The sequence below is a fragment of the Psammomys obesus genome, unplaced genomic scaffold (assembly GCF_907164565.1).
Source record: "Psammomys obesus unplaced genomic scaffold, mPsaObe1.curated_primary_1811, whole genome shotgun sequence".
Lineage (NCBI taxonomy): Eukaryota > Metazoa > Chordata > Mammalia > Rodentia > Muridae > Psammomys > Psammomys obesus.
Genome location: NW_026591086.1, coordinates 12,205,792 through 12,229,276, shown reverse-complemented (window position 1 = coordinate 12,229,276; position 23,485 = coordinate 12,205,792). Strand labels below are relative to the sequence as shown.

The window sequence follows — 23,485 nt, the reverse complement described above, 5'->3', positions numbered from 1 at the left end:
TCTCCTATCATTCCATAGCCATTTGATCAATGTGCAATAAGTTTTCCTCATGTAAGTATCCAATACAGTGATCAGACATCTAAAGAAAGCAATTGTTGTTCATGAAAAACTGATTTTGTCCAAGTTATTCTTTGTTTAATTTTCAATAGGGAATAAAACAAAATCTCTCAGTAACTTCCATTTAATTTAAAGAAAAAAATGGAAGACAGATCTCCAAAAGGAAGCCAGACTTGGTAGTGCAGGCCCATAATCTCAGCTTCTCAGGAGGCTGAGGCAGGAGGATCACAAGTCCAAGGCCTGTCTGGGCTACAGAATGGGCTCAAGGCCAGTCTAGCCACCTTACTACAGCCCTGTCTCGATATTGTAAAAGAGCAAAAGGGAGGCTGGAAATGTGGCTCAGTGGGGCGGGCCTTGCCCAAGATGGAGGAAGCCCTGAGTTTTATGCCCTAGGGCAAAAACATCCAGATGGAACAAACCCAAAAAATTTTGAACACTTTTACTTATTTATGTGTGTGAGTGGGCATTTGTGACTGTGTGTGGAGATCAGAGGACAACTTGCAAGAGTCACAGTTCCCTCTTCCTCGGGGTTGAACTTAGGGCATCAGGCTTGGTGGAAGGTGCCTTGACCCACTGGCCAATCTCTTGGTCCCCCAAAAAGCAAATTTAAAAAAAAAATTGGAAAAGGTGACTGTTTCCTTTTAGTGAGAAATCAATTTTAATAAACTAACTTTATATAGTTTATTAAACATATAGTTTATAGTTACTTTTAAACATATATTTTCATAACTCTGTTGTCTGTGGACCTGCTTATATGTCTAGATGCGCTCATTCATGTATATTTAAAACAAACTTCCACTACCCTGTCTCCTTTCTCTAGTCTCTCCGCCATCAGGGTAGGTCATGTTCAGATGACCCCAAAAGTAACTGCTACGGCCCGCACCGCCGTGTCTCAGTTTACGGAAAAGCTCATCTTTGTACTCTGCATCTCTTCTCTCCATTCAAACAGCAGCAGTTTTATGGATTTTACTACAGTTAGCTTCTGAGGTTACTTTTCTCCCCTGGACCCTCTCAAGGGGAGTTCATAAAGGTACCCCACACCCATGTAAGCATCAAGAGGCCGACAGTAAACCCACTCAGCTGCTGATATTTCATAAAAAGCAGGGCAAGGGAAGATTCTTTGAAAATCCAGAAGGAACTTTCACTTACCAAAGAACTATGCCATCCCCTACAGCGTTGAAGAGATCATCGGTGTTTGGGTTCATGGGGATGACATGCCGGCAGTCAGGGTCATTCTCCAGGGCTTTGTTTATCCAGTTGACGAAGGCGTACTTTTCTTCCTCTACAAATACAGAATTGAAGTGACTGACATGCAACATGAAAACCAGACAAAGACATTATCCATATGGACCTCACATTCTCATGCTCGAGAGAGATACTACAAGGTTAACCAGGCCACTATCTCATCATCTTGTATTTACTAGTTTTAGAAATCAGAGATTCTTTAAAGTCTTGGTAAAACCCAAGGCTCTGCTTTCTCCCTAATACCATGCTTTGGAAATTGCGTGTCACTGAAAACAAGTGTCTCTTGGAGGAATTCTGATTGTTGAAGCCAGGTAAAGACTGCATAGTGAATCACTGTCCTGTAGATTCATAACTTTGATATAATAAAGGCTTGAAAATTCTTAGATTAGAAAACAAAGAACAAGGCTAGAAATTATTGGGTACTTTCAGAGCCATGAAAACTACAACAATAACTGGTTTGATAAGATAGACTTACTAGTGCAACTGAATCTAAGATCCACTTCATGAAATAAAATCCATACCTGGCCCTGTACAAGGCCCAAGAACCTGTGGCTGTGTAGGCCACAGGCCCTAGCAGAGAACACATCATTACTCTGCTAAATGAACATAGTTAGAAACAGATTCCTACGACATGATAGAGCATCTCCCAATCCGTGTAGGAGAAGCTTTCAGTAGATGGCAGTTAACACAGAGATCCCCAGCTGATCAACTTGCAGAGAACATGAAGCTGTAGAGTGCTCACCCTAAAGGGGACATACCTATCACAGCCCTACCCTCCAGGCTGGAAAGATTCTAAGAGCCAGGGGTAGCTGTTAATATCAGGAAACAGTGTTTACCAGAGGCAACTGGGCAGTTGCACATATGAACACAGTGATTATGACAGTATGCACAAGGTCTGAGCAAGCTCTAGCCAGACAAAATCGCAGTATGCAAGGGGAAGGCCACTACCCAAGGAGAGGGAGAGTCCATTTTCTAGAATGATATGACACCTGGTAGGTCAACCATACACCAGGGCAGGGCCCACTTCCAATACTAACTAAGTAACAGAAATTAGACTCAGGGGGGAAAGGAAAAAAAGAAAAAAGAAAAAGAAAAATCTCAAAATAGAGTAGGAAGGGATGGGAGAGTGGAGAATATGGTTATGGGGGAGTTGAGAGAGGGGCATAAATGTCCAAAATTCATCATTTAAAATTCTCAAAAAATAAAAGTACATTTTAAATAAGAAAGGCTAAAAACTTTGTCTCATCAACTGTGAGCAATGTCTAGCCACAAACTTATCTTTAACATTGCCTCATCTTTTAGAAAACTGAAATTTGGGAAATGCTAAGTAACTGCACCATTTGGGATCTTAGAAGCTTCCATTAAGGCTGCTTCACATCAGCCTTTAGAATAAATAGAAAACTTCTTTACCCAATCAATATTTTTTGGCCACTCAGCAGGCGTTAAGAATAATCATTATATTGAAGACCAAGACTCAAAGGGCTAATTTTGCCCATATGATTTTTAAAGAAGTTTTTGGGAGCTTTTAAAGCATATTTGAAATGCAAATGAGATCACTCAGGACAGGAAGCTCCCTGGAGCTCAGGCAGCTCCTGTGTCTTGTGCCTGGAACTGATCCACTCCCAAGTGGGAAGATGGGTTTCTAAGCCTGCAGGTGTGCTTGCTTCTTTGCTTTTATCCCTTTGGTTTGCATACCAAATACCGACTCTGTAACCCCAGAAAGCCTGGGCCCTTTCTCCTCATCTTATTTTCCTCCAATCCTCAACTCCGTCATCTCTCAGGCTCTCTACCTCTGCTCCCCACCCATCAGCACCACTCACCTGAGTAGGAATGTTGGGTGCCAACGCTGGACTGCTCAGAGGTGCCGCCAATTGCACAGATTCCTTCCTTCTTGTTGATGGCTTTCCGAAAGGTTTTGGCAACCTCGGTGCTTTTTAGGCCATGGAAGACCTGTAAAACCACAATATATATTTGGTTCATTTGGTTTTGATCTTATTATACAGCTTAAACTGACCTGGTGCTCACTATGTAGCCCAGGCTGGCCTCCAACTCAAAACAATCCTCTTGCCTTAGATTCCCAAGTGCAGGGATTACAGAGGCAGAACACCACACTGTGGTGGGTTGAACAGGAACGGCCCCCACAGACTCATGTGTTTGAATGCTTGGCCCATAGGGAGTGGCACCATTAGGGGGCATGGCCATGTTGGAGTAGGTGTGGCCTTGTTGGAGGAAGTGTGTCACCCTGGAGGCAGGCTTTGAGGTCTCCAATGCCCAAGCTACGCCTAGTGCGGCACAGTCTCCTCTGCCTGTGGATCAAGATGTAGAACTCTCAGCTTCTTCTCTCACACCAGGTCTGCCTCTATGCTTCCATGCTCCCTGCCATGATGATGATGGACTAAACCTTTGAAACTGTAAGCCAGCCTCAATTAAATGTTTTTCTTTATAAAAGTTGCTATGGCCTTGGCATCCGTTCACAGTAATAAAACCCTAACTAATGCACACACCCAGCTAGGTTTAAGGCATTTTTAGAATTCCAAGCTGCAGTCAAGAAAACCACAAAGGTAAGACTAGAACAATGAAGCAGGAAGGAAAAGATCATCTCTCTGGATATTTACTGGCACCGAGTTCAAGTTTCAAATGGGTCAACCTTGAATTCAGTATTACGCTCACCTTGATGAACTCATCGAAGCTGATCTTCCCGTCTTGGTCCAGATCACCCGTGGCCATCAGGTTTTCTGTGATCTCTCTCACTCGGTACCCAGGCAGAGGCAGGCAGGCAGCCTTGAACAGGTCATTCAGCTCACTGCAGCTGATGTAGCCATTGCCATCGGTATCTGTAACACAAAGGATGGAGTGAAGCTTTGGGGTAACCTGCACATAATCGTTAGAAAGGCAAGAGATACTAGATGACAGGTGTGGCTGGAGGGAGTCACGGGTCTCAGCCTGACCCAGACGGAGGCAAGTATCTGCAGGAGGCCCATTGCTACTGCAGCCAGACAATCACATCACTTCCAACAGCCACAGGTAAAGGCTCATGATTTCAAAGCTTCCAGTACCATGATATTTAGAAACTCAGGCATACATGAAAGGGCGTGCATACATGTTCATGTGTGTGAGACAGGGCATACCTACATGTGGAGGTCAGAGGACAACCTTGGGTGTTGGTCTTCAGGAGCCATCTTGTTTTTCAAGACAGCGTTCTCACACTGAAGCTGTAGCTCACCAGTTGGCTAGACTAGCTGGTTCGTGAGGCCTAAGGACTCTCCAATGTCCCAGGGCTAGGATGACGAGCACATGCCACCACGCCCAGCATTTTCTTTGGGCGCTGGGAGATCAAACCCAGGTCCTGATGCTTAAGTGGCAACACTTACTGGCTGAGCCCTCTCCTCATTCCTGCGATCTCTTGAATTTTCTTATGGAAACTCAAAAGAAAACCGCAAGCTTACCGGTGAGGAGTGAACAGATATTAAAATAAGGAGGCCAAATGAAAGCTCATGAGAAGTAAATAATGATGCAAAGCAATCATCTGCAGGGAAAGGCTGCAGGTGAACAAGAGTTGTTCCCTGTTTTAACTAGGAAGGAAGCTTTTTTGTTTTTGTTTCTTTTGTTGTTGTTTTCAAGCACAGCTTTCAGAAATCAACTCTCCTGGGTTCTCAACCTTCCTAATGCCGTCACCCTTTAATCCAGCTCCTCATGTTGTGATGACCCCCAGCCATAACATGATTCTTAGGTGACCCCTGTGAAAGGAAAGTTTGACCCGAACAGGTTAGGACCCACAGGTTGTAAACCCCTGCTTTAACCAGTTCATGGAGCGACTCACTAGAGAATGGTGCAAGGAGGGTGTTGGGTCCACTCACCGACTTTGGCAAAAGCCTCTCTGAGCTCCATCATTTCTTCATCAGACACTGATCCTCTGGTGGCCATTTTGACTGCTTTAGCTGACAGACCTGAGAGGAGGAGGACAGAGGAGTGAGCGTTGGGCACCTTAATTCTTTTAAGTTCAGAACAAAGCCTGTTTGTTAGAGAACACGTTCTCCCCATCCTCCATGGCTAGTAGCCATCTTTCAAAATGTCCCAGCCTTCCATATGGGGTCATCAAAGACAGCTGCCTACAATTTCTTCCCTCCCTGTGCCAAGAGTTGGCTTCTGACATGGTGAGGACGTGCAAATTATTTTTGACCTTTGAATCTGGCTGACTGAAGCATTTCTGTGACAACCGGAAGACGGGGGAAATGATGCCCAGGACTGGAAATTCCCACCTCATTCACTTGTAATGTTCATTCTTGGACTGCTCATCCTTTGTTGAACCCACCAGTCTCATAAGGAAGACATCGAAGGAGAACTAAATACCAGCCCATCACGAACCCCCAGCTAACGGATTCACCTGGCAGCCACCTGAGCAGGCCAGTGTGGACCATCTGGTCCACTTGAACTCTGAGCCAACATTACAAGGAACAGGGACAGAGGTGGTAAGGTTACTATATTCTGGAGTAATTTAACACAGAAATACGCAATCAAAACATGTTTAATCAGCATCTTTACAAAGGTCACCATGATTACCTCTTAAATTAATTCTTGGCCAAGCCAGTAAAATGCTTTATAGATTCAAAGAGTTCTACGCATAAGTTTGACCATGTAGAGTCAAGGATGAAGAAAGGAGGCCACCTTTTAAAAATTAGTATGTGAAAATCAGAAACACATTTTTTTTTGTTTTCTCAGAAAAGCTTGCTGCTATTCGTGAGCATCACTGCTTCCCTCTAGCGGTCAGAAAGAATGAGCTGGAAAAATGGATGTCTATCCTTGGCTTCTTGCCAATCTACACATCAAATGGGGGTTTCATGGAAGCCCACCTGATTTCCTGGTGAGGAGTGGAAAGCTGGCCGATGACACATCTAACTATAATTTCATTCTGACCACTGAAACAAAATGATCTATTTTAAAAGGTTTTAAATCTGTGGCAAGGGCACTTTAAATCACTTTCCTTTTTTTAATGTTTTACATCACTCTGAGGTGCTGTACTTGTTCTCAACAACAACTGATACCCACATTTGTATCTTAGTTCAAAGGAGTTTTGAAAAAAATGACTGTAAGAGGAGAAGGATGGAGAAGGAGAGGGCATGGAGGGAAGGTGGCAGTCAGATCACTAGTACGTGTCTCTTGGGGGTTGCTGTGCTCTGTGAATGAGGGTGTGATTGTACAACCAGCCTTCAGCATGTCCTACATTCCTCCAGAGAGCCCATCATACCACTATGTTATTAGAGATAGAAGGTTAATGATAATTAAATAAATTTCTAATCGATCATAAAAGGCTTTTTAAACGAGTTAAAGTACAACTATGTAGATAATTTTCTGGTCTTTCATATGTCTCCAGCTCCTATAGATGCATATGGTGATGAAGAGATGAGATCGTGTTGTATCTCCAAGTCAAGGGAAAGGAACCACAGAAAGAGGATGCAGAAGGGAACTTCAGCAGTTAACGGATGCCTAAACCTGTCTCATTTTGCTAGATGTGGCTGAAAATTAAACTCCGGCTCTCTAAAAGATAATGCTAAATGAATCACGGGCTTATAGCAAAAATCCTTACCAGGCATTAAGAAGAGGGCAATTGTGGGATGCAGAAAATGCTACATTTTACTGTCCTCCAATGACTTTCGGTATAGGCTGATGGTGTACATTAGTACGACTATTTCCATTTTATAGAGAAGGACACAGAAGCTTGGAGAAGCTAAGACTCATGTGTCAGCAACATTCCAACTCTCAACTGACCCCCTGCTCCCAGCAGTCTCCCCAAGGCTCCACTCCTCGCCTTCCCACTCCTGGTAGACACTCACTGCTCAGCAGTCACTCAGTAAGTACCTTGAACACCTAGCTGGCCGGAGATTTGGACATCAACCCTGCCAGCCTGTCTGGGCACTGCACAAGAGGAAGTTTGCACTTCTGTGCATCATGCAATCGTGGCTTCTGTTATAGGAAAGCTGTTGTAACTTCACTGAATTACCGTGGCTGAGTTGTCTCCTCTCTCCTTTATACCAACACAGCACACGCACATTCGTGGCAAGGTCTCCCCAAAACACTGCAGCAATTCTTGGAGGTCACGGTTGGTCTGATTCTATGGCTGGCAGGCCATGTTCATTATCTTATACAACTTACACTTGGTTTGTGGGTATCCACAGGATGAGACGCATCCTTACGTTCAACACATTTTTTATGAACACCTACTATATGAGCCATGCCCCGCTCTTTATTTCAAGTAAAGTATGAACTTGTTAGTTACCTTAAATTATAAGTATTAAGAGTGCGGAGAGTGAACAGTGTTGTGGAATCCCACCTTGGCCCTATGTTTTCACAGAAGAGTGTGCGATTATTGAACACTGTGAGAGACTGCTGAGAGGTTTAAGTAAACACAGGAATGAGAATGCAGGGAATTGGCAGGATAGCTTAGCAGTTAAGAGCATATACTACCCTAGCAGAGGACCTAGATTCCATTCCTAGCACCCACATCAGGTACCCCCACCAACACCTGTAACTCCAACCCCAGGAGATCCAATGTCCTCTGTCCTCAACTGTACAAATGAGGTTCACATAAACTCATGCAGCCACCCACATATGCATAAATAAAAATATAAATATTTTAAAAGAAAGAAGCAACAAAAGAACTATAGCACCGGGTGAAAAAGGAACTCTAAAGATCATGGTATAGCAAAGAAGAAATATTTTGCCATAAATATCTCATGTCTCTCCAGTTTGCATGGTCCACACAAACTATGCCCTTAAAAGAGAAAAACGGTTATCTTAAAACACAGTTAGCAGGGCATGGTGGTGCACATCTTTAATCCCAGCACTCGGGCGACAGAGGCATGGGGATCTCTGACTTCTAGGCCAGCTTGGTCTAGTGAGTTCCAAGACAACCAGGACTACACAAAGAAACACTGTCTCGAAAAACAAAACAAAAAAAGAAACCCAAAACAACAAAATAAAACCAGTGTGTTGGTCAGGAACAAACACTTAGTATCACACCTAGTAATATACTTTTCAGAGGTTTTCAAGCAAGAGGATCAACTCAGAGATGCAAATACTGAGATTAATTTCATGTTTAAAAATCCCCAAGTCTCTAGTAGTTCAATGGCTTTGAACAAAGAAAGAAAGAAGGAAATAAAGCAAGCAAGAAAGGAAGGAAGGAAGGAGGAAGAAAGGAGAAATTGAGGGGAAGGAAGAAGGGAAGAAAGGAAGGAAGAAAGAAAGGAAGGAAGGAAAGACGGAAGAAGGAAGAAAGGAGAGAGGGAGGGGAGGGAAGGAAAGAAGAAAGGTTTACAGATCCTGCAGTAAGTTCCAATTTATTTATTCATTTCTTTCGGGCGCTAGGGCCTATATATGTTAATCAAATGTCAATATGAGGCTATAGCCCCAGCCTTCCCCCCATGCCCTCCCTTTTGGTGAAACATTTAATTGCATGTAATAGTGTCGGGGAGTGTATGGGTGTGGGTGTACCACACTAAGAGGACAAGTTAAAGGAGTAAGTTGCCCTCCTTTCACCACGTGGGATCCAGAGATCAAACTCAAGTCATCAGGCTCAAGAAACTTTATCCTTTCTGATGACTGCATCGGTTAACAGTGCCCTGCCAGAAACCATTTAAATCAGCAGTCGATCCAGGAACTTCATTTATGAATCACTATCCAAATCACAGATCTAAGAAGACAAATCTCAAATCATTTTTTCTGGGTCACTTCTGGCTGCTAGTTTCCCTGTGAGAACTCCAGCTTTACAGAACACTCGCCACAGAATCTCGGGACAGTTGGCTAAAGAGATCACTAGGTTTTCTTTTTCTTTCTTTCTTTTTTAAAATTTTAAGACTATGCCTTAGCTCAAGAAACCCCCCAAGCTGCAGAAGCCACAAAATATGTTCTTTCTTCAAAGGTGACAAGTTCTCTGTCTCTGCTTCCAGATATATGGTGTTCCCCAGATGGGTCAAGGCCAGTGATTCAGAGGATGAGTTATTACCAAAGTATTTGACTCAAATTTCCTGAAGTCTGAATGGAGAAGCCATGTATAGGTGTTTCCAGAACACAACGCTGAGGGATTGGCAGAAGAAAACGGCTCCTCTAAGTGAGTGTATACTTGCGGGTGGAAATTTCTCAGTTGCAGAACTGATCACGAAAACAGCAAGAGGAGGGGAAAAGTGGCCTGTCCTGATATTGCTATTCAGGGTACTCAGGGCTTATCAGTGTTGAGAAGAGGGACAGTGATGACCAGTTATCACCCTGCTGAAGTCCCGGGGCATCTGCCACCCCGTATCGCACGATCAAGGAACCATTCTAAGACTGTGCCCCACTTTCCTTGCAATTTGACTCTGTAGGTGAAGGAAGACTGGAGACTTCTGACTCATGGTCCCAATTGCATCTCAGCAACCTCAGGACAGCTGCAGGGGAAACTACAAATCTCCCAGACACCTCCACGAGCTGGGAATAACTGCAAACACACCGTCTGGGCAACACCAACAGTACCCGGCCAAGTGTAGCTTACGATGACTAAGACATGGAGCAAAAATGTCACAAGATTCTGCAGCGAAAGAAAACGCTCATAGTTTAAAAGGGGGGGAAAATGTTTGCTCTTGCTTGGTGCCACCCTTCCTATCTAACAGGGACACACTTAAGGAGAGCTAATGAAAAATGTCCACGGATACCAGGTCTGCATCCTAACTTCCACAGAAACGATGATTCTGAAAGTACACTTTTTAAATGACTTTGGTTTTGTTTCAATCATTCAATTATAGGGATTGGAGAAATGGCTCGGTGGTTGAGAGCACTGGCTGCTCTGGCAGGGAAGGTGGTTTTGATTTCCAACACCTAGGGCTCGCAACTGTCTGTACCTCCAGTAACTCCAGCACCAGGGATCCAGCTGACCTCCACAGGCGCCAGGCACACAGCGGCAATACAAGAAGGCAAATACCCAAACACGCCTTCTAAAAAATGAATTTGGTTACAAATGGCCTCAGATATAAATGGGTACTTAGAGGGACTCTTACAAATCTTTATTATTAAGTTAAACCTCAAATTTGACCTTTTTTTTTTTTCCTTTCTGCAAATGCACCAGTTTCCCCACAGGCTATTCTAGGGCACAGAATCCTTTCTCTGTAGCCTGTGACCTAAAGGCCTCTGGGAAGAAGACAAAGGAGGCCTGTCACAGCAAGCCTGGGCTGTGTAAACACCATTAGGAAAGCCTCAGGCCACAGCACTCTGACAAGCTCACCACCATGGTGCTCTGAAAGCCTCTATGGGTCGGCCATTCAATTGAGGAGCTTCTGACGCTATCCACACAGAACCAGGAATGCAGATCCCAGCCCTGTCTCCAACTCAAGGGACGAGGACGTTGCCCAATCTGTCCTTCCCAGAACATCCCCAATACCTCTGCTCCCTGCTAAGTTATCCAAGCCAAGAATGATATGGCAGGCTGGAGTTTGAGGATACTGCAGGGCCTCCGGCACCCATCTCCCTGGTACTAGTACCTCTAGTACTAGCCTCTTGGGAACCCACAGCTGCTTTTCGTCCTACATTCTAGCACATGAATTTTAAGAACCACGCTTCTCCGTATCGAAAGCTCAGGGCATGCCAAACACATTTGTTCAAAGAATAGATACCAGTCAATATACTGATATTACTACCTGAGTATCAAACACCACACACTCATCCTTTCACCCCCACCGAGGTGCTTTGCTCTAGCTGCTGGTGGATGCAGGAAATAGTACAAGAACAGGAGACCCAAAGGCTACAGCCTGAGGAAGCTCACAGTTAAATGTCAAGTTTTGAATGTAACACATAAATGATTAATGTAATGTATTAAATGGTTAACAAAGCGAGAATTTCTGGAGCTCATGAACAAATGAGTGAAAAGGTTAAACATAGACCTTTGAGAATTAAAAAAAAAAAAGACTATAGGATAATGAATATAGAGGCCTATCTAAAATTAAAATAGCATCCCAGACATCATGGCATGGACCTATAAGCCTATCACACATGCTACAAAGGCAGGAAGATCTCCATGAGTTTGAGGCCAGCCTTTGCTACATGGTGAGAGTTCCAGGCCAGGCAGTACTACCCTGTCTCGAAATACAGAAATACAGGTATAAATAAATAAAAATACCAGATGCTCAAATCAGCCTACACAATCCACTAAATGAATAAGTGCACCAAGTGAGTCGCAACTGAAGTAACGGGCAGGAGGACTGAAGGGAAGTTGTGTCTAGGCTCTCAGGAGGACAGCTTGCCTGCCTCCTGGCTGTTTAGCCTCAACCTCCAGCTTGTTCTCTGGGCCTCGGTTTCCTCATCCATAAATCGAGAGAGGAAGTCTCTCCCATGTCAAAAGTGTCAAGATTCCACTCTGTGGCTGAGCAGTGGATACGTAGATCAGAGCCATGCTTGCAGAGAACAATGCAGTTGGTATGAATGCCCTAAGGAGCAGTGGCTGTGTGAGCAAGTGGGGAAGGGGGCCTGGCTCCCAGGGGCCAGTCTCTGTCACCTACCACTCTTACCTCCTCAGCACACACAGCTGTTCCAGATGCATCTCCTCACGAACCCCAGGCAGACGGCCCTGCTCAGCTGCCCAGTGGAGCAGTTCAGAGCAGGAGAGCTGTCAAAGTGGCCTGTGGGACCTATTTTCTGGGATGTCATCACACACAGTTAAAGACAAGCTGATCCAGTTCATCCCTAGCTTCTAGGCAAGACAGTGAACAGACTGTCCCAGAAAGAGAGTCATCTAGTATTTTCTTTTAAAAGACCCAAATAAGGAAACCCTATAACCTCTCTGGTGTCTCATATTCCTGCCTTGTAACCTAAATCTTTGCCGATGCGATTACAGCTCCTTCTTTCTTTGGCTAATCTCAGGGGGAGCTACAGGAGCTGTTCGATTCATAAATCTCCCACCCCCGGAGATGGTTTATCCTTTTTAGATGTTGGTTTAGGAGTTTATTTCCCAACTTTTAAATTAATTTGTGTTGCTGTCTTCTGAGTTTGTGCCAACTTCCTTAACCAGTGAACATGGGAGTACACAAGTTACAGGGTAGTTGTTACAAAGAGCCATGAGATTCCTGACGGGGTTAAAAACAGAACCATTATGTGGCACAGCTACCCCACTGTTGGGTATTTACCAAAAAGAAAGGTTAAGAGATCGCTGCACCCCCACGTTACTGCAGTACTGTTCTTGATGGCCAAGAAATGCCAGGCATGGCGGCACACGCTGTAATTTCAGCACCCGGGAAGCTGAGGCAGGAGAATGATAAGTTGAAGGCCAGCTGAGCTACATAGTAAGGTGCTGCCTCAAAGAAAAAGAGTGGTCAAGAAATGGAAACAATTTAAATGTCCATTAACTGATGACTGGATAAAGACAACATCACATAAAAGCGGTGAGTGCTATAGACACAAAGAAATTGTACTCTCTAAAAAAAAAAAATAGGAGAAATTCTCTCAGTGCAAGAGCATAGATGAATATATTTCAGAATATACAGAGAAAGACAAATACTACCCCATCTCACTAATATGCAGAATATGCATGTATATACATGTATAGTTGACCTTGGGGAAGTTGAGAGTAAAATGATGGCTGAAATACACTGTCACCACCACATGGAGGAATAAATTCAGGAGATCTGCTGAGCAGCGTGGTGACTACTGGTATATTCTGGAAAAGGCTAAGGAAGTGGACAGAAAGAGTTGACTACATAAAAATGTAACTATGAGGTAATGCACTCATTTAACAATTCCTACATAGAAATATATATATATATATACCAAACCTATATTGCACACAAGAAATACTATTCCATATGTCAACTGAAAATCCATTTGAAGGAAACCATTTTAAAAACAACAGTAACAAACTTTAAAAGACCTTGTATTTAGAGTCATGGAGTGTAAGGAGAGCCCTCATACTACCTCTGCAGTATTTCTGTAACTCTAAAAGTAGCCAAGACCAACCTTTATTTACCTTTATTAAGGTAAAGAAAAGCACAGAGCCATAGACTGTAGGGGTGGACTGTTTACCTGAGTGTAATTTGCGTATCAATCCCTGGGTTACGAAGCCCATTCTCTGGCAGCTCTAAATCTGCACACTTAGCAAACTCATAAATCTGTACAGTTATCCCTTCGACTTACATCACCAAATATCTGCCGCACCCCAGGCCCCTGTTAGATGCTGAGAATACAAAAGTAAGATGTAACTTGTCTAGGGAGGAATTTGGACACCACCCAATATAAAATCTATGAGGACTCCTTAGATTCCCAGGAAGAATTTGTTCCCCTGGAGAAAGATAAAGATACCCCTGACACACACCCCAGAAGGAAGACACATAGTGTTATGGCTCAAATGTATCCTTCAGAGTCACCCTTGTTAGGAACCGAATCCAGAATCAGCAGTGTTAGAAGGAGGGCTAATGACACAGTCCTCATCAGCCATTTAATTCAATATGGCAGGGATTTCCTTCTGGTGGAATCAGGTTGACCTACTCTCTCCCTTTCTTGCCTGTGCTTTCTTGCCCTTTGCCTGCTAGCATGGGCTGAAGCAGAGGAATTAAACAGAACCCTTCACCCTTGGATGGCTTTCCAGGCTCTAAATCTGAAAGACAGGAATCTCTCTGAGTTAGAAGCCATCCAGCCTCAGGCATTTCGTCACAGTGTCACAAAATGACCCAAGAGGCTCAGACCCAACAGATGAGTAGGAGATCTCTCGAAGGTCAGTCAGCCTTTCTCCTCTTTTCTGTGGGATCTTTAACCCAGAGCCTCTAGAGAGGCCTTGTCACCTAGAGTCAGAGAAAACAGTAAGTAGCTAAAAGACAGCGGAAAGATCTGGATGACAACAAAAGCAACTAATGTCTGCTGAAAGCTTTGTCTGCATTATGATACTGAGGTCTCAACCACTCTCCCACAGAGCATTACTGAGCAGGTGAGGTTAAATGACTAGCTTAGGGTCATGTAGCTATGAACTGGGGGCGGGGCCTTCCTTATGATCTAAGTACCCTGCCTACTGCATTCCTGTTTCCTTTCTCTGTCCTTCATCAGGAGGACCCAAAAGGAAACTCCAAAATCTCAAAGCCCTAGTGTCATGTTGATTATAGTCTTACAAACACAGGACTGACGCTCGCTGGGGAAATTCTAAATGTCTCTTCTCTAAAGGTCCTGGGCATTTTAAAGGAATGTTAAGACCGGCAAAACCACCACCAGGCTTGGTCTTTCCTACCTATGTCCCCATGGCTCCCATGGACAAAGGAAGGCTGTATTTGGGAGTCCTGACTAGGCTGCTTATCATTGCTTTGTGAAGCAGATGTCTTGTCTTGGGTACTGAAAAGACAAAGATGCGTTCAGGGTCACACAGTCAAGTGAAGGAAAGTCATTATAAATGTGAAAGCATACACTACCCTGAGAAGTTTAAAGATGTCACCATGGTACTGTGAGAGCACAGAGGAGGAAGCCCTGGCTTCTGTCAAGGAAGAAGCGGGGAGGAGGGGAAAGGACAGAGAAGGGACAGGGCGGGGGGTTGAAAAGATGTGGAAAGAAGAGAGAGAGACAGACAGAGACAGATAGACAGAGACAGACAGAGAGAGGAGGCAGGAGGGGCAGTGATAGGGAAGAGAGATGGGGTTAAAAAAGAAAGAGAAGGCTATATGGAGCTAAGTCTTAGGGACTCACTATGGAGTTTTCCAGGTAAGCAAGATGGCCGCAGCTCTGTAAAACAAGAGGCAAGCAAAGCATGCAGAGATGGCTGGTGCTGGCGAGGTGTGGCTGAAGTCAGGGACGTTTGATGCTGAACCCCGCCGAAAAAGGAAGCAAGGGAGTTCGGTTCTCTTGTTTCCAGAAGGGAAATGTCAGTGTTCCAGACTATACTGCAATATGGCAACCCCCCAGCCCCCACAGGGTAGGTAGTAAGAAGCAAACAAGGTGCTTCCACCTAGAGCCAGTTTCCTTAGAACACTGTCTCTCATCAGAAAACACTGCTTTGAGAAGGGAGAACCAGAGACGCCCGAATTGGGAAAATGGGGCCCTTGAGAGAGTAGAGAAGTGAGTCAGTGACTAGTCTGAAAAGAGAAGTAGAATGTCCCCAGTCTTAGTGTGGTCAAACCAAGTTGTGGGGACACACATCAATAAGAATTCAAGAACCTAAAGATTTAAAAAAAAAAAAAATCCCCAAATCTTCACATAAAGGAAATGGGGGGGGGGGGGGCAGGTGTTAAAAGAAAACGCAAAGAGCAGAACTTTTACAAACTTATCTTAGGGAGCAGAGTTAATTTCTAGTCTACATGTAAGAAATAGTACAGTCACCACCCTGAAGTCACACTTGATTGTGTATACACCCTGTATGTTGTGTGAGCGGACACCATGGTCCGGCTCTAGAAGAGTTTGGCATGCCTTGTTCCGTCTCCAGGCCAGCTCCCTGCACACAGTCCTAGGAGGTCCACAGATGATGCAGACCTGGCAGGTGGTGCCAGAAGCTGCATTGATATTAACTAACCTTATCTTAAGGCTCTCTGAGCTCTGGCTTGCCAAAATACCAACAGTGGAAAGTACCTCCTAACAGTTGAGGAAGTGTGGCCAGGCTTGGAAAACACACAGTAAAGTTAAGAAAAGCCCAACCACATCCACCATGAGCTGCGATGAGAAGTGAGAGAGCTTTGGGCATCTGAGATAAAGGCCCCTGGTGCTCTCTTCCCCTCCCCCTAGGTACAGCAAGTGCCCAGAACAAGTCCTCTAGGCTGGCACTGTGGTTCGCCCTGCTTGTTGAGTCCCAATATCTCCAGGTACTTCCTATATTTGAGTTTGAGCTGAGAACCAATGGCCACATTTGTAGATTAGCAACACAAGTTCACATTTATTCTTAGTAAAGTGACCTCATTCCCAATGGGTTCAGTGAAGCTGTTCCTTTAGAATCTCTGATGACAATGTCAATTACATACACACACACACACACACACACACACACACACACACACACACAGGAGGAGGGAGAAAGAGAGAAATGTGAGGGAGGGAGACAGAGATAGAGAAGTCACGGGGGGTTGGAAAATATTTACTAATACCAATTTATGATGAGATGTTTCTTTTGTCAAACTTTTAAGTGTCACAAAAGAGAAATTTCAGTAGCTACACAATGCAATCTAATAATTTCATAACTCCTAGACTTTATGTCATAATCCATCAAGCATTTATTTGCTTGCTTCTCAAATATGTTCGTTAAACAAGTGGACACACCCAGAACAGAGCTGGGATCTCTTACTGATAGAAAATGTGGCACGAGGAATAATCATTTAATACTCAATCCCAGACAGGAACAGTTAAGACTTACTGTCAGGTCACACCTAGGTCTTGGTAGAGGATACAGAGTTTCAATACACAGACTAGGCTGGACCCTTACTCTTGATTCTCCAACCTCAGGCTCTGAATGATGGGGGGATAAGGCACACACCACTATGCCTGACTACAATGTACTTTACTTAAGATTTATTTATTTATTTTTATTTAACATGTATGAGTATCTGTGCCTGCATACATGTACATGCCTGGTACCTGAGGAGGCCAGAAGAGGACATCAGATTTCCTGGAACTAGAGTCATAAGGGTTTTGAGATGGCTTGTGGGTGCTGGGATCTGAATCCGGGTCCTTTGCAAGAGCAGCACGTGCTCTTAACCTCTGACCCTGCTCTGTAGCCCCCAAATATGTAGTTTAAATAGACACAGTTTGCACTTTTAGGAAATTATACACAAAAAAGAAATCAGGCATTTAAAATGAAAGAAGCAACTGTGAATCTTGATTCTATGAGTTACTGCTGTACCTGGAGACAAATCACTTCTGAAACCTCCCTAAGCCTCATGAAATGAGACAATAATACCAACTTTACATAGTTATTTGGGGAACTAAAATAGCAAGTATATTTCAAATGCTTAGCATGTTGCTGATCAAATGTAGTGGTGATCAAAGGCGGCACACTCATGGATGCAACATGGGAAAATGGTAGCAAGCAATGGACCCAAAGACATCAAAGAAAGCAGACCGCAGTGGCTTCTATTTACAGAAACTGACCACCGCCCACTGCTATGATGTGCAAAGTACGTGGTGGAGAGATAGGAGAGAAAGAGATAGGGAACAGTTTGAGTACTATAAATAGGGGCAGAACTGGAGAAATGAGGGCAGTGAGGAACAGCCTGGGGGGGCCATGTCTGGGTCCTTGCCCTGCAGCAGCAGTGTTGACACCTGTGCCCACCCTGCCACCAAAGACATCCCTGGTCTGGGCTGCCACGTGGTATCCAGTTGACATTCAAGGGTTTCACAGAGCTGGCCCCGCCCCTCACTGGCTTTGGCACACTGTAGAGCTGTCCCTGCCTCTTGCCAGTTGCAGCAAGCCAGGGCAGCGCTGGAGAGAGCTGGCTCTTGTGTGGGTGCAAGGGAGCTGGTAGGCTGACCAACTCAGCTACCACCCAGGCCCAGATCCAGGGCTTTTAGCTGGCCCACCCCAACACCTACCCCATCTATGAACTGCTACAGTGACTGAAGCCACTGATGCTGCAGATCCAAAGATGCAGGATCTCCATGACACAGGACAACAACAGGAATCTATCTAAGAGGAGTCCCAGTGAGGATCTAGCATTGATGGTATAGCAGAGGCCAGAAGCCCTGAATCAGACCAATGACTCATTGCAAGGAACATTTGCAAGTAAAGATGTTTGGACAAAAGCGTACACTGTGTGAGACACTGTGACAGTGTAGTCCTCATGGTGAGATTTTTTTAAAAAAAAATGTTTAAAAAAACATTATTTGGTTGGTTTTTTTTTGGGGTGCAAGGGTGGAGGATTGATGTGAAGGGACAGGAGATGAGTGGGGTTGGGGAGCATGGTGTGAAATTCACAAAGAATCAATAATTATTTAAAATAAAGTGGCCTCAAGGGTTGAAGAGATTTTCAGTGTCTGATAGGGGTCAAAGCCAGAATATGACGCCACATCTGTGTCCATTTGCTCCCTTTCTACACACTGTGCCTGTCGTTTCCATGAACAGGGACTATAAACCATGATTTAAAAACCTGTGAAGTAAGGGCCGGTGAGATGGCTCAGTGGCTACCGACTCTTGCTGCCAACCCTGATGACCTGAGTTCTATCCCTGGGATCTGTCCTCTGTCTCCATGTGTGTCATGGTATGTGCACATACATATGGAATAATCATGTAAATAAATAGTTAAAATAACAACTGGACAGTGGTGGTGCACACTTGTAATCCTAGCATTCAAGAGGCAAATGCAGGCAGATCTCTGTGAGTTTGAGCCCATCCTGGTCTCCAGAGTGAGTTCCAGGACAGCCAGGGCTACACAGAGAAACCCTGTCTCCAAAAGAAAAAAAAAAAAACTGTCAAGCATTTACAAGTTTCTAAAACACAGACATTTGTGCAAAATTGGAGGGAGACTCAAGGCCCGAAAGCACAGGCAAAACCACTCAGACAGCAGATAACAGAAACGTCCCAACTGCCATTTTCAGTGGTTGGAGGACAGAAACAGAACTGGTGATATTTGGATGAAAACTCTTTACATGAAAGACAGTGAGGCACAGGGAAATCTGAGAAGTTTCTACGGTGAGGAAATTAAAACAAACAAACAAACAAACCAACAAACCACTGGAAGTGGCATGGACAGTTTGAGTCTGTTTTAAGGCAGAGAACGGGTGCTCATCAATGGAAAATTACACATCCGTTCCCCTGCCCCCTTTACTTTCTCTTGGTACCTGCTACCTCCATTTCTCCATTAGGAACTTATATTACCCTTGTCCTTCCTTGGGTGAAGAGAACTGATGGGATTGGAGGCTGAAATGTTTCCCACAGACTCACGTTGTTTGAGCAGTTGGTCTCCAGAAAATGATACTGTTTCTGGAGGTTGTGCAAACTTTGGGTCTCTGGCCTGCCTAGCTGAGGTAAGTCTCCTGGGATAGGCCTTCAGGATGATCTGCCTTTGGCTCTGGCACAATCTGCCTAGATCTAGACGTGATTCTGCAAGTTCCCAGCACCATTGATATAGAAGCTCCAGCTGCCAAGCCCTCCCTGCCCGGACGAAACAGTAATCCTCCAAACAGGCCTCGCCACTCTTAAAGCACTCTTGTCAGTTATTTGGTGATAGCTCTGAGAGAAGCAACAGAACTACAGATTACACACCCCTTATCCAAAACATTGGGACCAGGAGCATTTCAGCCCCCGGGGTTTTGTAGGTCTGGGGATATTTGCGCGATGCCTATCCAAAAGACTGGGATGTGAAATATTCTAGAGTCTGAAACTTCCTGAGAATTCTATCAGCACTTTGAGAGCATTTGGGTTTCAGCTACTTCAGTCAGGCAGTTGAGCGACTATGAGCCTGTGCTGTCAAGGAGCTAAAAGGACTCACACTTCAGAATGTCCACTTGAAGTTAAGAGGACAAGGAGCCACGCCAACTGAAAGTCTCTGGCTGAGCAACAACACAGAGGGCAACACGCAGACGCCACACAAGTAATTTTAGGTAGTTCTTCACTTCATGGATTCAGAGACACACCTTGGATAAATTTTAACGATGGCTGCTAGCATAAAGAACCAGCACACAGGTTATTAAGGCTAGGCAGTTACCTCTTTGGGCCACTTCCCCGTGGAAAGGGTAAGTAGAGAAGAAACGAAAACCAATGATTTGGGAGACTGCAATTCATGTGCTTCACTAACCCAGTACCAGAATCTGGCGCCTCGGCTTCCTACCGTGGATGAATAAAATGGCCGAGATCCACACAAATTCAGCTACCAGTGTGTTATGTGTGTGGGAGTCAAAAAGGTGTCCATGTAACTTGCACTAAACTAAACTAAGAATCAATACTGCAACCACAGAGCCATGGCTTTGTTGCTTCCTCAATTTAACATCTTAGCGCTTTCTTCCGGGGGATGGCGGGGGCTGACCATATTTGAGAAATGGCCTTTGTGCAGCTTGTAAGTGGGACTGACATACAGCAGTCTCTGATACTGAGGAAAATGTATTCTAACTCAATTAGTGGGCCCCTTTCAACTTCTGTTCTTCCACTCACAGTTAAAACAATCCTCCATTTGTAAACAGTCTTTAGAACACTTATATTTAGCAATTATAGGTACAGGTATAGTGTACAAATTAAGTTACTTCATTTATTCATGTTTGTCTGTCACAGCCCATGAGAAAATGTGAAGTCATTCTCAACTCCTAAGACTGAGAACTTTTCCACGTTTTCAAAGGAAAAGATCATGTTGTATGGCCTGTCCACTGTAAAATACCAATTACACTCACATTACCAGGACAGAGCACATGGTGATGATGAGGGTGGGGATGACAACGGAACAGCTGCCAATCAAAGCAATCGCACCATGACTGCACTCCTTCAGGCGAGCTTACAACCGCCTGAGCTCAACTTTAGACCTTAGGCACTCGTCCGCAGTATAGTTTGTTGTGTTCTAGGACCTTCTCTGGAATCCGACAGTTGATACAGAACTCATTCAACCACAGAAGATCAAACGGAATAGACGAGTGAGCAAACCTGCTGTCAAACACGAAGATAATGCCAGTGTTCACTTCATGGGATTACATTGTTGACCAAATGCTTTCTTAGGCCTAAGGCCCTCAGAGAAAGGCCCAGTTCTGAGTAGGCGGGGGCGCCTTAGCTGTTATTATTAGAGTGATAACTGAAATTCCTCCTCACCGCCCCTCCCCACTCCCTCCTGTGCTTGCAATCTCTTACAAGATGGAGCTATTAGGCAACTGATGGGAAGACATGCAATGATGGAAATTGACAAACTGAAACAACAGGAAGAGTGAGCGGTGAAGACAGGAAGTTGAGTCAGAAGGAAGGGAAACAACAGGGAGCCGCCATCTGGAAGTGCCATGGCTTCAGCAGCTGGAGCAAGATTCCCCTAGGAGATGGATATCTAGTCGGGATGTAACTACTTACCACGTCAGAAAAGCCATCAGTGTTTTGAGGTCAGAGTGCACTGTCATTTAGCAAAACTGACACTGAAACCCAAGTCGGCTGACAGATTAGCTATAGATTTCGATGGGCTCTAGCTTCAGTTTTTATTTTCGCATTGTTCAGTATACAAACTGAATAATGTCATTTCACCGGATATCTGTGAACTGGGAACCAACCACTGCCCCCAAACTCCCAAAAAATCCTGGGGAGAAATTTAAATTAATCTGAACAATGTTATTCTGCTAGAACACCTGTCATGAGTCATAAAGTCCAATGACATTATAACCTGAACTTAAAAACTTTTAGGTCTTCTCAAACACGAGCTAAACAAGGAAATTTCTTAATTTCAGCCCATTTAGCTTTATTTTGAGATTTGATTGCCACCTGCCCTGTATGTGGGAGAGGGGCCTGCCTTCTTTAGGTAAAAAAGGAAAGGTGACTTTAGAATTTTCTAAGAACAATACAGAGTGATTGAGTAAAGTTCCCGGCTCGTGTCCTCGTGTTCACTGTCATAAACAAAGGCCTATCTTTGGGAATATAGCTTGTATAAGGATTATCTAGTTAGTATGTCTGTAACTGTATTTAAAATAAAATAATGCACACTTGTCACTTATTTCTGAAGGCTAAGGTCATTGTATAACTTCTTGCACTTCTTGAAGTTAATGTCCGTTTGATGCTGAGAGGCAAAAATGAAGAACAGAGTCTTGGGAAAGATGCAGGACAGTAGCTGCAGCACAGTAATTACTTCTGCACCTTCCTCCATCACAGTCGCCACAAAAACTCCCCGCGCTACTAAACCAGGAAGTGAAATCAGAGACTTTCACGTTACCCAACAAATTCATAAAATATCCATGTGACAAATGCTCATCTCAATCAGTATCTTCAGCAACTTTACGTGGGAGGAGAGACAGAGAGGGAACTCCAGTCTGTGAGTGTGACAGGACAGAAAAGAACAATTAAGATACAATCATTACCATACTGGCCCTAAGGCAAAGCATTAGGTAAGCTCCAGGCCTAGCAGTTAGTGGAGGAAGCAACCGACAGGGAGGCTTTCTGTGGAGGACCTGTGTTCCCAAGTGGCCCTTGGGGGCGGGTGGAACTCAGAAGAGTTATAGAGAAAACCATTAAAGAAATAGAGTGAAAAGGAGTGAAACGGCATGGAACTTTCTGGTGGCTTGCGGTCTAGTGCGCCCAGAATGTGGGTAGGCAAGACAGGCCGGGGGAGGGGAGAGGTTCAAGTAGAAGGAAGTGGCATGAAATAAGGCTGAGGAAGTGGGCTGCGGCAAATTCGTGAGGGTACAAAAATTCTTAGTAAAACTGTTAATGCATCATCCCGACGTTACATGAAATCTGCCAAGGGATCTAGTTATGAAAACCCAACTCCTTTTGGGTGTCTTGCAAATTCTCTGTCTCTGTCTCTCTCTCTCTTTCTCCCCCCCCCCCCACGCCCCACACAAACTGCGTCAGGCTCTCTGATCTGCTTCAATGATGAAAGCTCCTCCCAGCATGCTTGGCGCAAGGCAGGCCTTGCCGCCAGCACCTGAAACCGGGGCCACCTCCCGCCCCACCCTGACTATTATAAGACCTTGCAGCAGTAACTTCAACACCTAAGCCCACTCCTGATAGCTCAAGGCACTTGAGAGGATTCCAAGAAATCATGTGGCTGCACAAGCTAGGCACTTAACAGTAACCACGTTTGTTGCCGTTAGCTAGCTCTCCGCACGCACCCTGTAGACACAAACCCAACCATGTTCAAACGAAGCATCCTCTGAAAGAGTTGGATGCGTACAGAGTACACACTGGCACTTTCCTTCTTGCCACCCCCTAGTCCATACAACGCAACGACTTACACAGGAGTCCCTACACCGTCCTAAATTATGCGGGACTAAACGTGCGCAGCGTGGAGGACCTGCAAAGGTCCTCTTCCTGCTCCAATTCAAACGCACACGTTAGGATGAAATGTTACTCACTGGCCATCCTTCTCCAAAAGGTTCCAAGGTACAAGCATCGTTCAAGTTAAAACCCTCGATTTTTTTTCCCCCAACTTAACTGATTGTTGCAAAGTATAACATACGAAGGAGATAAACGCTTCTACAGGGCCGAGACTGCTAATGAAATGTCTTCACGAGCACCCACTGCCAACCACCACTGCAGTACCCTGGCCGGCATTTAGGCCCCAGAAGCGCCCTCCCTCATGCTGCCTGAGTAAGAAACTGTGTT

General features: G+C 44.6%; 1 protein-coding gene across 2 annotated transcripts in view; it reads right to left on the bottom strand.

The window, feature by feature from the left end:
- Lcp1 (lymphocyte cytosolic protein 1) overlaps positions 1–23,485 on the bottom strand; it is an 89,617-nt gene that overhangs the window by 26,907 nt on the left and 39,225 nt on the right. For both annotated transcript variants that reach the window (XM_055609894.1, XM_055609893.1), the window contains exons 4-7: positions 5,160–5,249; positions 3,973–4,136; positions 3,123–3,252; positions 1,207–1,339 (exon numbers count right to left, since the gene is read on the bottom strand). In XM_055609894.1, the coding sequence (XP_055465869.1) occupies positions 1,207–1,339; positions 3,123–3,252; positions 3,973–4,136; positions 5,160–5,226 (494 nt within the window). In that variant the 5' untranslated portion in view covers positions 5,227–5,249. The remainder of the gene's footprint in view (positions 1–1,206; positions 1,340–3,122; positions 3,253–3,972; positions 4,137–5,159; positions 5,250–23,485) is intronic.